The 17,369-nt window shown below is 43.1% G+C and overlaps 1 protein-coding gene across 1 annotated transcript in view; it reads left to right on the forward strand.

Moving 5' to 3' along the window:
• PTN (pleiotrophin) overlaps positions 1-16,724 on the forward strand; it is a gene marked incomplete at its 3' end in the record, with an annotated part of 50,892 nt that extends 34,168 nt beyond the window's left edge. Inside the window, exons 3-5 of the mRNA XM_082014476.1 lie at positions 642-815; positions 1,879-2,040; positions 16,672-16,724. Of these exons, the coding sequence (XP_081870602.1) occupies positions 642-815; positions 1,879-2,040; positions 16,672-16,724 (389 nt within the window). The remainder of the gene's footprint in view (positions 1-641; positions 816-1,878; positions 2,041-16,671) is intronic.
• Positions 16,725-17,369: the final 645 nt, after the last annotated feature.

A 17,369-nucleotide genomic window follows, 5' to 3' on the forward strand; every position in this document is an offset into this window, starting at 1 on the left:
ACTTTTGCCTCTGAGCAACAAACCCACCTGTATTAACAGCATTTTGAGTATACTACTTCATGTAGTTTTTTCTTTGCCTTTAGAATTTTAGTCATATTCTGACATAAAATGTGACATGGTATACCAAGTGAAAATTTTGTATCCCACAGCTGTTCCCTGAAGGTGCTCACATCCTCTGATACACAGCGTCAACACATACACTTCTACTCTGTATAGTGTGTAGTGGTTCAGCTGGACCTGAAAATATTTGCATGCCATCAGCTGCTGGAGACAGAGGGGTGTCCTTCCTGAGTGAGCCCTCCTGCGTGTTTTGGTCAGTGATCCCTGAGGGTTTCTAAATGATTCCCCATTCTGAAGATGAGAATCCACTTGAGAATATCCACGTGGGCTAGTAGACATGTTAGTGGGACTGAATTTGAATGATCCACCCTCCCCTTTGGAGTCAAAGAGGCTGACCTGCCTCTGCAGAACTGTGAAGAGGGTGCCAGACCTTTTGCTTTTGAAGCACTTGTTTTACAAATGTCTTCCTTATTCACCCTTTCAGGTGCTGTGTCTGTTCGGTGAAGTCTAGGGAACTTCTCCATAGGCTCTGGGTACTGACCACTTCTCTTGCTTGGTTTTGGTTCCTTGTCTTCATCCAGAGAAAAAGGCGAAGAAGTCTGACTGTGGGGAATGGCAGTGGAGCGTCTGCGTGCCCACCAGCGGTGACTGTGGCCTGGGGACGCGCGAGGGCACTCGCACCGGCGCTGAGTGCAAACAAACCACCAAGACTCAGAAGTGTAAGATTCCCTGCAACTGGAAGAAGCAATTTGGAGGTAAGCATCACTCTCTCAAGGGATTTGCTTTGGTTTTTACTTAAGTGTGGAGGAGGACTGTTATTTCCTGCTTAGCTCTGCAATTGTCTTGGTGAAGGGGCCACTTCTGTATTTCAAGTTCACCGCAGGTAGGACATGTAAGGCATCAGAAGGCAGCTTCTTCAGAACAAAGCAGCTCCTCTGCAGAGAGTCCATGCAAGCTACTTATTGTAAACTCAGTGTTCCAGCAGTGTGTTTAAATCAGTTCCCCCGTGGCGTACAACCCTGTTTAAGGCAGCAGTGTAACTGTCGTGTGTTCTCGCACGGCTGTGAATCTCTGCGATGGTTACCACAGGCTTTACATGACCTTGGGGTGTGGAATTTGCAGCATGGAGCATGGGTGGCCACCAGTGTGTGCATGGAAAGGAGTGAATGAAGACCAGTGTATTTAATCTATATGATTCAGTTCAGAAGGTTCATCTATAACAGTTCAGAAAGATACGTCAGATCTGTCCAGGACAAGATGTCTGTCCAGGATTCAGATCTGATTACTCTTGCAAACTTGTTTTTTTTCTAGTAAACAGCTTGTATGGCTTTGACATCATTGTGACCTTACCAAGGCAATCAGTGCAGCAGTTTCAGACTTGACAAGTTCATAATTGCACATACATTCTTGAAAATATTCAGTCCTTATTTGGTAACCTTTGGCGTCACACAAATGAAGGAACAGCCGTATAAAATGTGGATGACATTTCCCGCTGCTGTTTCTTCTTTTATTTATTTATTTATTTATTTATTTATTGTTTATCGTCATAGTTGAATGTATTTTTCTTTATATGACAATAATGCAGTATCCAGGCAAAAGCACGAAGACTCCTTTTTAAAGCATTTCAGGGGAAACGGATGGACTGCAGTTATCACTGCAAATTATCTTTAAATTTTTCTTGGGATTCCTTTCTTCAGTTGCATGATCCTTTTGTCTACAAGCACTGGCTCTCTGTGATACCCTGTTAGACTCATAGCATTTTTGTTTTCACACTCAGTCATTCTGTTTTAAAAATTGCTGTTTATTTACTTGTTGCAGCGGAGTGCAAATACCAGTTCCAGGCCTGGGGAGAATGTGACTTGAATACTGCCTTGAAGACTCGAACTGGGAACCTAAAGAGAGCCCTTCATAATGCTGACTGTCAGAAGACTGTCACGATCTCAAAGCCCTGTGGGAAGCTTACCAAACCCAAACCTCAAGGTAAATTCCTTTTGCTGAAAGCTGCACACCAGTTCATTTAAATCACTGGCTATGTGGTGTCCTGCGTGCTTCAAGGAGATTGTACTTTCATGGTCTTTCCTCAGTTCTGCACTGTTCCTATATCCCAGTAGTCCGGCAGACAATATTTCTGAGTTGTATAGTCGAGGCAGCCTCACACAGCAGGTTAGCTGAAGATGAGAGCTCCGATTTTAACCTTAGACCACCTGTGCTGCCACTAGTTTGCTGGTGCTCGCTAGACCTCCAGAGAATGGGTGATTTTCATAACTCACCTATGGCCAGGAACAGGGCAGTAATAGCATGCAAAAACATCTCTCGATAAAGACGCCTTTCGTATAGGTTTTGTTTTGTATTGAATAATGACTAGTTGAAAAAGGGATTGCTTTCCTTCTGGACAGGTAGTGTTGAAGGAATGTTCTGCTCACTGCACACTGGGGTTTTGCACCCTTGGGGTTGTATATTTTTTATTCAAAGATAGCAGGAAGGCGAGTACGGAATGTATATATCTTATTTAAATGCAAGTGACAGTGTAATTCCTAGCACACAGAAAGGCATATGCCGTGCATTTTGTGTTTCCAGGTGTCCCTTAGACAAACTTATTTTCTTGCTAATCATTAAAACCTTTTAATGTACTCTTGTTGGAGTAGCAGGTGTTACGTGTGTAGGATGATTTATAGTGGGAGCTAAAACTGTGAGGTCTTGTTTGAGATAGAGAAGTAATGTGTTTTAAGTGGATTATACAAGCTGTGTTACCCTGGCATTTGTCTGCTTAAAACCAGCTAGGTTTAACACCTTCCAGGCTCTGAATACTTGGATAATTATAAAAATAAATGTGATTAGGAGTGACAGGTGCAACCTGGACCAGCAATTTTCAAATTGTGGATGGTGGTGCACCATTGATCTGAGGGGCACCTGCAGGTGACCTGCTCTGCTCGTGCAACCATCTGGTGGGGCTGCAGGCCCTTCCTGTGTGCCTGCACGCATCCACCCTCTTTCCTCTCACACCATCCACGGAGCTACCAGGTAAGCGTTGAGTCTAGAACCTGCGTAGATAACGACAAGGTGTGAAGTAGAAAGGGTACAGCTAGATTTTGAGAGACCGGCTGACTTGGTTGAGTTGGCAGCAATAAACATCTTCATTTGGGGATGGAAGTGACTGGATGGGAATGCAGGGAGGGCTTTGAGCTGTGTGATTTTATTATTAGTTTGGGGGAAGGATTTTTTGGGGTTTTTTTTGGGGGTTTTTTTTACATTTCCGTGCCTAAGTGGCATTTGGGAGTTTATTGAATGAAGCTTCCTATTGTGCTGGCAGAAGGCTGCTGCTGCTCAAGCCACTACTAGCCCTCTGCCTTGTTCTGCTCCTGCTGAGCCGGTATATATCAATAGCTGTCGGAAGAGGGGAGGGGGAGGCAAAGCAGAGCGTTGGTGCAGCATCGTTTTGTGAGAGCAGGGGTGTTGGGTGGTACAGGGTCATTTTCAAGTTACAGTTTTGAAGGCAGAGCTCGTGAAATTGCTGGGTTGGAGCTAACTTAAACTGATTCTGGATATAAGTGAGTTATAGCTGAGACAAACTTAGATTGGGACTGACTGCAGCAAACATAGTTATGTGGTTTGACTTAATTTCATTTGAAGGAACACAAAAGGAGAAACAGGTACAAATGTAGGTTTGTGATCGTAATAACTGTGGGCAGAAATTCTGCTCTGCCGATTTGCATTAGAAATCTCACGGCAACTTCCTGCATGCCACCTGCTCGTTCATCTGCTGTTGGTATTAGCAGGAGCAGCACGCATGGAAGTCACACGCTTGCAGCCTGCTTGGGCCCTGAGCTGATGATAAGAAATCCGTACTGGAGATCTGTGGGTGTAACTACATGAGAGCTACGCCGGACAGTGTGTCGGCAGCAGTAGGAGGAACTAGAGTAAGAAATTAGGTCAAGCAGATTAGTACTGTGTGAGATGTTGTGCGCTACGGAACTTTATTTCTGAATTAAAAATCTGAGTGCTGACATGTTAGCTGGAATAAGAGTACTTGTTTTCTTCCTGAGGTGAAGGAAATTACAGTATTGTCTGAGCACTTGGAATGGACTGCAGGGACATATTAGGCTCTCTGTTCACCCATAGCTTTGTACCAGTGGCTCAAGACTACAAGAAAAAAAGCATATGATACGTTCTTTGGAAGCAGCAATTTTTTTCTGAGGCACTGAGTTCCATAAGGTCTGTACTGGTGTGCAGCAAGACCTGTAAATGCTGATCAGGTGCCGTCCGTTCCTGCTGCGATCGCCCGGAGTAGCAGGGCATTTGGCTCTCCGGTGGCTGGCTGGCATTTGGGAGCTCTGGCAGCAGCGAGGGGCTTATTGATTACAGGAATCTGTTCTACCACTAAGCGGTTACCTTTCTGACTGGTGTATGCTTCAAGAGCTGCATCACTGAATACGTCTCTGACAGCATTAGTTGAGAGTACCAAAAGCAGATGTGAACTGACTGAGAATACTGCACTGAAAAATACCAGTATATTCAGAAAAAGGGTTGTTTCAATGATTTTCCTGACTAACCCCCTTTCCCGTGCCCTGAATTTTCCTTCTATTAGGTCATGTTTGTAAACTCTCCATTACATCACTTTTCCTTTTGATTTCATATTGTAAATGGGGTGAGTAAAAGCCTCTATTTAGCTTCTCCAATCAATTGTAGTTTTATATACCTTCTGTTACTTTTTGTCACTTGCCATCTTTTAAAGCTAAAACCTCTGACTTAAGTATTTCCTTGTGTAGCAATTTAGCCACGCTAAGAATACTGTCTACTGGACTTACCTAAATTCCTTCTGTTACTGCTAAATCATTTCTGAGATGAAGAGACTGAACTGTAAACAGTATTCTAAGCATGTCCTCTACAGATTTGTGTTGAAAAAGAAAATATCATTGTAATACTTCCTTATTGTTCGTTATATCCACTAAATAACCTAAATATGTTTTTCTTTTGATCACTGCTTGCATGTGGAGCAGATATCTTTATCTGAGTCCTTCACAATTCTCCCTAACGCTCATAGTTTTTTTGAAAAGTTAATTAATGGGGTTAGTTAGGAACGCAAGGAAGTGGGTGAGTAGGGCAGATTATTTCATCTCGGCTTGCCCAATGAAGTATTGTGCACCAGATTTCACCTGACACATTTCCCTAGCGTGGCTTGGTGTCTGAAGTTGCTCTTCACCTTCTCTGTTCTTTGAGAAAAATGCAAATAATTTGATGTCATCTGTAACCGCTGCTCTCCTATTGCTTATTCACCTTTTCAGCTCATGAACATGAAGCAACTTTGCTGGTAAGATGAATCCTGTGTCTCTCACCTAACTATCTGGAAGGTGACTGCTGTTTCATAGAATTTCGCTCTATGGCCAACAGGAAGGAAAATTATACCTTTACAAAAAATCTCAATGGTTATCATTTTGCCCATTTGCTGATAAAAGTATATTTTGGTTTTCCTGGAAATTCTATGAGCTGTGGCAAAAATTCTGCTAAATTAAACCAGGAGATACTTATTAACCTTGGGAATCAACGCCTGCCTCATAAACTGGTGATCTAAGTGTTGTTTTTATCACTAGTCAGCATTCATGGAAAAGCCTTCAAATCTTTTTGAAGCACTCTCATTAGTTTGGGAACTAAAAATAAAATAATTGTATTTTTTCCTTATTAGCAATTGTGCTGTCTTAGTATTTTTTCTTCTGAGCAGCTGCCTTCTGAGTATGGATTGTAGTTGGCAACACTTGGACACTTGGACTTGAACTGCCTGCAAAAGGAGAATTATTAGAGAAACTCTGCTGCATATCAGATTTAAGGGGGAGAGCAGATGATGAATCAGGAATTTGAATTTTATCTGGATTTCTGCTGAGCTCTTTTCTCCATAACGTTGCTGAGATGTTCTCAGATTGGAAAACAATAGCTTGGTCTTGGGCTGCTGTACTGAAGTGTAGTTAACAGAGGATGAAAACTGTTGTCCATTCTTGAATATTGTGCATTTAGATGGAGAGATTGTCAGCAATGTGACAGTGATATCCCAGACACCATGGTTTGTGTATTTAGTACACAAATGAGGTCATGAGAAAGCCTGGCACAAAGGCTGGAGAGGATGAAAGGATAATTTTTATCACAAAATCCCAGTGGAGGCAGCCACCTCTCCTCTAGCACACACAATTGCATATTCTAATCAGTGTCTGTAAGGCCGGCGATGTTCAAGGTCTCCCTAAACTATCTTGACAGATGTGAAAGACTCAGACACTTCTGTCGAGTGGTTGCTCTAATGGCCATCTTGCACTGAAGAGCAGAAAACGCTTCCGACATACTCCATCTGGCCTACTTCATGGCCACCCAAACTTGATTGATGGTTGTTCGAGTTCCAGCCAGCCAGAAAGTAAAAGAATGGGGTATTGTCAGGATTCAGGAAACATTTTGCTTTAACTGCTGCGAGAGGAGGAATTTATTTTTATTGAGCTGGCTGGCCTGATAGGCTTTATTTCTTTTTTGCACTCTTTCTGTCACTCTCATTCTTCCTCTCTCTCTCTCCCCCGCCACCCATAACTCTTGTACTTTCAGCTATTTATTCTTTTGATTAAGATAAAATTAAATAGAATAAGCAGACTGCCTGCTCTTTCTGCAATGTACTCTTCATTTTTTGAATTATGCTCCTTTCTGGTAAGTTTTTCATCCGGCTGTATTTAGTCATTTTTACGAAATCTCCCTTCCCAACTTTTTATCAATTTACAGTATATCTGATCTATGAGTTACTCAGCTCAGCCCTTGCCACATAGCAAAACAATTCCAACCAAGGCTGGCAAACATTAACACTGCTTACACCACTATTGTCTTTAACAGTTGGGGTGGCGTCCAAAGATCACATCCTCCAACATGCACGTTTGGAAAAGTTTCTCACATGAAGGCAAGACCTACCCGGAGTGACTAACGGCTGCAATCTCTTTCTTGTAATGCAGATCAGGTGTAGCATTTGGGGGTGTAGCAAGGGGTCAGTGCAGTTCCCTGTGTTTGCTATGGTGTGCGTGCTACTCCAGTGGAGGAAGGACTATGCTTTGTGTGTTTTTAATAATTTCATATCATTTGAAGAGCTTTACTTAAGAGTTAGTGAAATATATGTAATCTGCACTGCACAGTTTCTTTTATCTAAGGGTCTTTACAGACAGCAATTAGCTAATCCTGCTATCACTTCTTGGAGCTGAGGAAGTACAATTTAAAGAAAAGTAGTAATTCAAAGTCAGAAAGGCTAAATGATTTTCCAGGGTGACACAGTATCAGTGGCAGGTCCAGGTACTCAGCTGGGAGCTGTTGACTCTTGGCTCCATGCTCTGACCAGTAGCTGCTGCTCCCTTTTACCCTAGTCTGCAATTACAATTATGAGAATGCGAAGATTTACTTCAAGGTGAGTGTCTGAACTGCAGTCTTTAATTCGGGCCTTTGTTAGTTAGACGTTAGTAATCTCAGTGGATTTAAGGCAGTGTTTGACACAACTTACCTTGTGCCTTCTTAGGGAGCTTGATGTCAAAACACAGAGCTGGACTTTTGTTAAGAGCAGGTATATCACCGTCCTTACTTCGGTGCCAGGAGCAGAAAACAACATGTGGTTTTTGAGCGCTACAGTGGCGGCCTTGGTTTCTACCTGCAGAGAGGACGTCTTGCTGACGGTGCCCTGCCAGGACAGACTGACTGCGCCTCGGCAGGGTGACTTGGCTGCTGGCTGTTGCAAGGAGACGGTGATGTCCGAACGAATTGCTCTCCTGACACGCAGCTATTCATTGCTCAGACAAACTGGGTGCTGCACTGACGATAAAGGGCCACCTGTGGCCCAGTCCGTTTTGCTTGTTGGACAACCTGCTTTTCCTGGGGTGCCCTCCCTCAACTTTGCCTTTGTGCAGCAGCAAAATGTCTACAAAATGTAGCTGGAGGCGACACTGGGGGAGAAAAAATGACTTGTTAGGACTGTGATTTTCTTTTTTTTGAAAGATGCTGCTGTTTCCTGTGTTGGCATCACACTTGTGCTGTATCTCCCTCTGTAGGCTTCAGAATTCCCCATCTTTAATGTAAGTCATTAGCTGTGCAGGCATGCAGCTAGCGTAATAATTAGTGTTACAGGAGGCGGAATAATAGGGTCTACTCAAACTAATTAGATAGAAAAATGAGAGATTTTTCTCACATTAGGAAACAGCTGTGATGATAGTTAAACAACGACCTGAAAACCAAAACTGGGAGGTTTTTCTCTTGCTCGGAAGGAGGGGGCAGGTTTATTGAAGAATGGGCTCTGGCACTGACCAGGAGCCTGCAGTGGGCTCTGAGCTCTGTGGGGCAGATGCTGGCGGTGGGTGCCCGGTGGGAACAGCATAGCTGGCTGTTATTACTGTTATTACTGTTGCTATCATCACGATTATTTGTATTGCATGAGTGCCCAGAGGCCCCAGCTGAAAAAGAGTGCCATTGTACCAAGCACCGCACAAACGCTGTGAGAGGCAGTTTTGCCATGAATAATTTATGCCTTATGGAGCTGCGAAATGTGAAAACCAAGAGAAGAAATAGTGGCCCAGAGGAGTGAGACTGGGTATGAAATGCTTGGTTGTGTTTCCCTGTGCCCCTTGCTAGTCTGAGGACAAGGCTTGTTATTTCAAGATGAAGTAAAACTCTCTGGAAACTTTAGGCTCTGAGACATATCTCGTGTGATTTGGCTCCTTGCTGCCGTAACATGAGGAAATATGATTTTTTTTCTCAATTTAAGTGGCAACAACAGTAAGCCATACAAGAAAAATAAAACGCAATGGTGGTTACAGTGTGGACCAACCTCAAGCTGCTAGTAAGCTGCCAGTGCAGCCCACTAACTAACATAGATTTCTTTTAATGGTGTTTTTCCTGCTTCCATTTCCTTATGTTTCTTAGAGGCTTTTTACTGTAGCCTCCCTTAAGACTGCTTTTGTACCTTTGAAAAATTATACTGTTTGGATAAATAATTTGAATGCATTGTCAGATCATAACATAATATCAATTTGATTGACACAACCCTGATTCCAGCGAGCAGGAAATGCTTGTAGGAGAGGGAGAAAGAGAAATATTTTTTTTTATAAAGGAAATATTTGTCAATTCGTAGTTCTTCTGCAGCTTTTACAGGTGTGTTTTGAAAAGCAAAATGTTGGGAAGTTTCATGGGAAACCTACACCTCCATGTTTTCTCACCCCCTGGTTTGTATTTCGAATCATTTTTTTTCTATGCTGCCCAAAAGATAAAAAATTGGATGTGACAAATTTTCTTGTTTAACCCTCCTGTGCCTGCAGGAGTTTCTTTTAGGGTTTAATAGAGACCTTTGTGGGTGAAAGTTTAAATAGCCTTGTGTGTGCCAATTCTGTTACATGCTCATTGTCTCACTTTCCTGGCTTGCAAGAGTAGTCCAGCCTCCTTGGCATTAGTCAGTGCCCTTGAGCCGTGAAAATGCCTGAAGCTGTGGGATTTGCTCTGATAAAAGATATGCCATCAGCAAATGTTTACACTCTTTACTGTTCCCAGCAGTGAAACAGAGAGAAAGCCCTGTTCCTTCCTTTCTGTCCTTTCCTTTCCTTTTCTACTTTTTCACTTCCTTTCCTTTAAGGCTTTCTTTTTTCCCCCTTCTTTATCCCTCTATCTCATTTTCCATGTCGCCATCTCTCTATCTTTTCTTCTGTGTTTACTGCGAAAGTTTTGTGGGTGACTTCTGGGTGTGGAGCACTGATCAAAGCCAAGCCCATGTCCCAAGCCCTGAGGGTAGATCCTGCCTGGGGCAGATGCAGAAAGCACAACTGAGAAATGCAGGCGTGTGCCTGGTTTTCAAAAACAAACTAAATAAAATAGGGTCTCTATTGACAGTATATCACAAATAACTTTCTGCTAAATAACTATTTGTATATGATATATATTTATATAAAAATATTTATATATAATATAGATCTCGGTTTGACATATAAACTGCCTCAATGTGTGATCTTTTTGCTGTATAGGTATAAATGCCAAACTCCAAATGGATTATTAATACTTTTTGCTTTCAGCAGTCTCCTGCAGACACGTGAATGCAGAGTAAACTCTGAATGCATCAGTCTGTGCCTGCACCCATCTCGCTGGCATTAAGAGGGATGTTGTGTGCAGCAGAGACAGAGGGCTGAAGAGCCATCTGGGACTGGGTCCCTCTTGTGCTGAGCACGGAACATGACAAAGAACAGTAAGAAAGTCCATACCCTACAGAAGCAGCAGCACAAATGGACCAGAGGCAGATGAGAAGCAGCAGCAAACGGAAGAGCAAATTGACCTACTTCTGGAAATCACTTTCCAGTTATCCAGACCTCTTCCTCAGTCTCCAGTTGCAAACCAGGCTTCACTTGAAAAGTTTATCCATTGCAATCTTCTGAATACTTACCCTTAAGACTCCAACTAATCTTGGATACGTGTTGCCCAGACGTAAAGAAAATGAGATGAAATTTTCCTGATCTTTGTCTTTGGGCAATTAGGCCACCTAGCAAAATTAGAAAATGTCTGTGTCTGTGGTCTTCCATGTGCCTGTGCCTAGGCAATTTTGAAACTTTTTCTCCCAAATATTTGAATGAAGAAAATCACCAAAATTAAACGTTTCTGATGAAGATCCTTGGTTTCAACAAATTACCTCTTAAAGAAGAGCTCCCTGTAATTCCTGACCCATTTAAGTATGGATGTTAAAGGGAACGTTTTTAACATCTTATGTCTGTATGTCAGGTTCAAGCAACAGCTTCTGACTGTCTGAGATTGTTTCAGACCTTTGCAGCTGGTTTTAGAATAAATTCGATTAATTTTCCCCTGCATTTATTTCTTCTTGCAATTCCAATGAATAAGAAAATGAGTGAAACGTTTTCCATGAGTGGCCCTTTGGTCCATTTCTTTGTGAAATATGTTAGTGTTTGTTACAGGCATAAATCTAGCTGTTCCCCATTCGTAACACACATTGCAGCATGCCCTTCTGGCTTATACGGTGCAGCTCCACCCTTTAGGTTTGAATTGGGTCTATCTTGTGTTCAACTGAGAACAAATCCAAGTCTATCCAAAATAGAAATTTAGCAAAGTGAGAAGCAGAACAAAACCTACTGGAGAGGAGTGACTGGAAGAGTGGAGAAATTGAGAAACACTTACAGACAACTGGAGAAAGTCATTAAACAGCACAGAGCTAAATTATGGGGGATATAATCAATTGTAATATATTAATGAAGTAAAAGTCCCATCATGGTCATTGATTCATTGGAGACTTGCCTTCTACCACTGTTTAGCTAGTGGAGTATTGCTTTTTTTTTCCATCCAGTAGAACTCTGTTGCACAAAGAAGCTTTTCCGAAGAATTAATTTTGGAACAAAATTGCTATTGTAATGTAGTTTTTCCTTCTTAAACCATTTGAAATACATAAATGCTGTATATGGTGCAGGAAAATAGGAGGAAAAGGAATTAGATGGCCACGAAAGGTTCTCTTTCTCTCAAAGCAGAAGAAATACCACATTTAAAGGGTATTTCAGAAATAATGGGATTTGTTTCTACTGTCACGGAAATCACAAGATAGTACAGTTTCTATTCCTAGAGAGCAGGGTGAACCTCTTTAGGGTGAGATTTTTTTTCACCAAGGGATAAAATCCTTGGCTTCGCCTAAGTCAAGACTGCTCCCTTCCACATGGATTGGAGTTTCATCCCCAAAATTCAGAAGTTCCCTGCACCCAGTGGCACCATTGCCCTGCACCACCGTAGCAACCAGGTGCTTTGGAAAATTTGCCCCAATGAGAGGCAGAGAGCCCTTAGAAAACCTGCCTTCCTCAGTGGGACTGAGTGGAAGGGAACACTGTGTCCTGAACACCTGGTCTTGAAAATCTTCGCTCTAACCGCCAGCACAGCTTTTGCTATTTCGAATGATTTATGTTGCTTTTGGGGACACTGCTTGACTTTTAGATACAGGAGTTCAGCAGTGCCATGAGTGAATTGTTACCTTCTTTTCAACAAATGAAAATAAATACCTGCAAATCTTGGCTTACAAAGCTTGGCTTCCATTAAAATGTAATTACTTCCCTTTTTTGCCTTATACATTAAGAGTTACTTCGAACGGTATGTGGCTCCTGTTCGACATAATTACTTTCCTCTGCCGCTTGCATGGTAAGAATGAGGCTCCAGAATAAATACGACTATTTAAAGAGGGCTGCTGCCATTCCAAATTGCATAGAGAAAGTTCTGCTTATCAAATTAATTTGTTTACTTGGTAAGATCCTCACTGGAATTTTTGTTACCGGTCATCACGGACCCACAGAAGTGCATCTAGTGCTAATCCATGACCACACAGCTTTTAATCCTGTGAATAATTCTTAGGCATACAACTATTCACAGGGTTATTCAGGTGGCGAATGATTAGATAATCCAGCGTGTGCGCATTGGCACAGCTCAGGGCTGTTTGTACAATGCTGTGTGGGTATTTTTTATCTTGCTGGCAGTGCTCTGGGTCGCAGAGGGGAGCGGGATGGCCGTGCAGCGCTTGGTTGCTGTGCCCTGCAGGGACTGCCAGGTATTCTGAATTTACTCTTGGCATGTGCCCCGGTCCAGGATCCTGGCCTCCATCTGAGCCTGCGCACCATTAGGCAGCCTCTCGCTATGGGGTAAGAGGGAAGGAGGAAAGCGTACGCTGTAAAACAGACACAAAAATTGAGGACTCTCTTGTCATCCTCATTAATGTTGTGGAGTATGCTCACTCCTCTGGTGCTTTCGTTTTGTGCAAGGATACACGGGGATGGTAAAGATAAGTATTTCCTTGACGTGAAGGAAGCCGGAGAGAAGACATAGCTCCTGCCACTGCTTTCCTCAGTGTGGCTGTGTGCTGAGCCACGCCGGAGGTGGAAGGGCAGTTCGGCTGGGGCACCAGCACACGGAGCAGGGGCAAGCAGCTCCCCTCGCCCGTGCACAGCCTGCTCGCCTTGGGCGTGGAGAGGCAGTGGGAGGCAGCACCCGCTCCCACCTCGGTGCTGGCCCTGGTGTTGGTGTCTGTAGGAGAAAGACCTTCGATAAGGCGTTTGATGTGTTTAAATTAATGTGTTGGACTGTAAATATTAAATGTATTTACATGCCTTTCATAAAGTTTTATACTGAGATGTTCCAGTTTGTGACCTGCGAGCCAGATGTGGCCTGCAGGATAATTCTGTCGCAGTCAGGCGCTTAGTCCGGCTGAGCAGGTCTGTGACCTGAAGTCTGCTCTCCTGAGTCCAGGATTATCATCCTGCTCTTTGCTTTGCTCCTTCCTCTCTGGATCCTGAAGGCTGGTGTCTGGCTCAACGCTGAAAAGACTGGAGCACCTAGCTTTAAAGCAAATGGTGCAGCGAGTAGATTCGGACTCAGATTTTGTGTGGGCTAGTGTGAATCTGCATTTCATTTGGTCAAGTCATTTGGCCATAGTGGCTCTCAGTATTACTGGTAGCAGTTGTCTGCGGCAAACACATTCCCTGTAGCCAGCACACAGCTGATGCACAGATCCGTCTTTGCGAATATTGCATTAACCAGGTAGGTTAAGTTGAAGGAGGCTGCCGTTGACCCAAAGTGCTTGCAAATGGCAGCGTTCTGCTCGGGGTGGTCCCTGTTCGCTGTGCAGCTTTTCTTACTTCCTTCTGTCCCAACGGTGAGCGTTGCTGAGATCAAGCTGCTTTGCTTGTGACGTGGAGAGCGGCATAGTGGCTTCCCCATCGTACGGGCCGTTTCAGTGGGTGCTGCTTGATGGGTTACTCTAACTTCTGATGGCAGGCTGGGACCACATTGGGAGGCCTGGTGGGCAGGGGCTGAACCGAAGGTCTTACATCCAATCTGTGCTGAACTGAATAGAATTTTGATAATTTTCATATACGGAATAGGAATCTGAATGGGATTATTGGAGGCACTGTATCTGGGAGATCCTCCCCTCGTTTAACTGGTAGATGGCTACAGCTGGTGCTGGGGTATGGGACTGCTGAGCTTTCAGGTAACTGGCGTTGTACGCTCAGCCTGGTGCCAGTGCTGGCACTGCTGGCACGGAGACCCTTTCAGTCGAGCCTGGTTACTCTGGGAAGGGAAGCACTGGCAGACCAAGGGATCAGGGTGACATGGATCCCAGTCTGGCTGTGTGACCTGACCTGGTAGCATGTCAGAAAAGTTGAAATAGTAGTGTAGGGTGAACAGAGACGAGGACAATAAAAGCCTGAATGACACAGAGTAGGTCTGACAATGAGAAAACATGAACAAAGTACATCTTAAAGCAACTTTATACTTTGGTAGCCATGGACATACCGTAGTCTGTAGCCTGACCATAGTCAAAACAGATGGAGGGTAGCTGTGAACAGACTTGGCCCACAGGCCCCACAGGGGCCAAGTGCAAAGGAATAAACGGTGGGTTGTCTGGTACCTTACGTCAAGTGAGGATGGGGACCTAATGCAATCACACAACTCCAGACCAAAACCTTCTCCTGGTGATGACTTCACCCCTCCCGTGAACTGCACATACCCTTCAGCTGAGTCCTGTTAGTGGCCTGCCCACATTCATGTGTCTCCTTTGCTTTTAGTGAACTTGGTTGAAGTCTGCAGAGTGCCTTTCTGCTTGTGCTGGGTCTAAATAGATTTAATAGATTCAAGAGCCGGTCTGATTGATAAAACGTCGCTGTTTCTTTGAGAGAAAGCGACGTTGGGAGTGGGGGTAGAGAGTGTGGGGGAGAGCACAATCAATGCAGAATCCAGGAGGGTCAGTGATACACAGGGAAAATTAGAGGAAGTGGAGGGTGTAGGTAAAAGAGGATGGGAGGGGAGACAGAAAACTCGTAGGGGAAAAAAGGCTTTAGCTGAAAGCAAATTAGATATTAACTTAATGACAAATGACATTCTGGAATGACAGGTTGTAAAATAGTGCCAGATTCTGTGAATGGCTCCAGACTTCAGGCATGTGTACACTCACCCATGCACACACAAACACAGACACACATAGAAAGGTAGGGGAAAAAGGAAATCGTTAATTTGCACATTTTCAAACAAAAATAAATTACTTCTTCTTTTAAAGTATTATCCCCTTAAATGTCAAGCAAAGTTTTTAAGGGAAGGAGATTTTAGAGCAGATTATGTGACCAAACATGAGACAGGTATTTTATTTTGCTTTGACTAAAGGATTATTGGAAATTATTTTTGTCTTGTTGAAAAAGATGAAGAAAAAATGTAACAAACACTAACAAACAGGAAAAACAGCTGTCAGAGAAATGTGATAACCTAAGTTTTACTTCTGCTGAAGGTACCCTGGCCCTATCCATAGCTGAAAGATGTCCCTGTAGTTCCCTTGGCTTTAATGCAAGTAAACTGATTTTACCAGAGCTGATGAGTGCTTGGCTGTCTATGTTACGCAAAGTGGTCAGACAGAAAAGAATCTTGTACAAAGAACAGTACAACCTTAAGGGCCAAATGTTTGTCTTCTCATTCACGGTGACATTTGTTATTTAACCTGAGATGGTTTTTGTTAGTTTGTTTGATTTTCAGGTTGTTTGTTTGTTTGTTTGTTTGTTTTTGAGGGGAGTGTTTTTTGAGAAGGAAGAAACAAAGGTGGAAAGTGAAATCTGGGTTAAGGCAAACATGGGTCTACTTGCTTGCCGTTTTGGTTCCAGGAAAGATGCTTCACAGAAACTCCATTTCCATCTCTCTGTAGTACCTGTTGTGCTGTGTTTTGTGGTAGTATCCGCAAGGATTTATTCATGTTCCCAGTGAGAGCTGTTATTTCCCCCGTTACAAGGCGACATGTGATACAAGAGTACCTAATGCCCTTCATTCATATTAACTTTTTAGGCCCCTCTGTGAATTTCCTCTACCTGTAGAACACCTCAGTACCCTATAGCAGAGTGGAAGTTACCACAGGTGGTAGTATGATATATAACCTTTCACTTGTAATTTCACATTTTTCCCTTATTTACCCCAAATTAATCAGAGCAGCAGATGCTCCCTGGTCCCCTCCCTATCCTATAGTACCAGCTGGCGGGACAGACCGTGCTCTAATGACTCCAGGCCAAACTCCAGTTGCCTCTCAAGTGTACGTAGGTGTTTGTCCCAGACAAAGGGGGAAGGGTTGGCAATGGAGAAGCTGAAGAAACAAGTGAGCTTTCTCACCACGCTGTGGAGTTGCTCTTATATTCAGAGAAAGCCAAAGACTAACAATGAAAGAGAAAGGAAGCAAGGGAGGGGTATGTGTGTGGGTAGTGTGTGTGCAAAGCTTTCTTCCAGCTCTCCACTGAGCCATGACCCGGTTTCTCCAGGAGCTGCCTGCTGTTTTCTTATTTTCGAAGCAAGTTCCTGAGACAATGCTTTGCATGCCAAACAGGGTCAGCTGCTCAGATAGGAAGGGTTCTGAACTGGACATGCACCCCCCTTTCCGTCTTCTCTAGCGCCTCGGCTGCTCCTTTTTTTTCTTCTTTTCCTTCTGTTTTCCCTTTCCTTGTCCAGAATGAAGGAACAAAATTAGTTCTTATGTGCACAGAGAAAACAAGGGGAACTTTCAGGGGTATTGGATGAAATTTATTGCAGTGGCTGCTAGATGCTAATTTTTTATGTTTATTGTTATCTTGACAGAATCCAAGAAGAAGAAAAAGGAAGGCAAGAAACAAGAGAAGATGCTGGATTAATGGAGCCAACTTGGGCAACGTGAGAAAGGGACATCAGCAAACACGATCAGTTAACAGTTTCATTTATACCTAGGCATTTTATCCTAAAATTATTTATAGCTTAATGGTACCATAGAAGGAAACAAACACAGAAAAAAAATCCTTTTTTTATTACTTTAGTATTTTTAATGTATAACCCTAACAACATTTTTGAGAGGCCTGTAATAAAGGACTCCAAACTCATTTAGAAAATTATGTCTTATTGTATATTGAACAATGTAGAGGTTTTAAAAATATTTTTTTCTCAAGTCTTGCCATAGGTCTCAATCTGGTAATTACTCCATGCAAGCAGAACCCGAACCTGTGTGGAGCTCTGCTGAAGCCAGTGGTGCCCTGTGTGAACATAGGAGTCTGGCTGGAAGCAATTATATTTAAGATTGGGACCTTATATCTGTAAAAGACAGACTTGCTTCTTAAGTTCTTATTATATCTGGATAACTGTATGAAATTTTTTGTTTAAGGAAAGGATGGGGGCATTTTGTTGATTATTTACAGGCATATAATTTTTTTGGATGTGTGGTGAATGTTCATTCGAAAATGCCACCATCTCCAGGTAAAAACCTATCCTTGGCCATATTTTGGATGTTGGCAGTAAAAATTCTGAAA

The sequence above is a fragment of the Phaethon aethereus genome, assembly GCF_964289735.1.
Source record: "Phaethon aethereus genome assembly, chromosome: 1".
Taxonomy (NCBI): Eukaryota; Metazoa; Chordata; class Aves; order Phaethontiformes; family Phaethontidae; genus Phaethon; species Phaethon aethereus.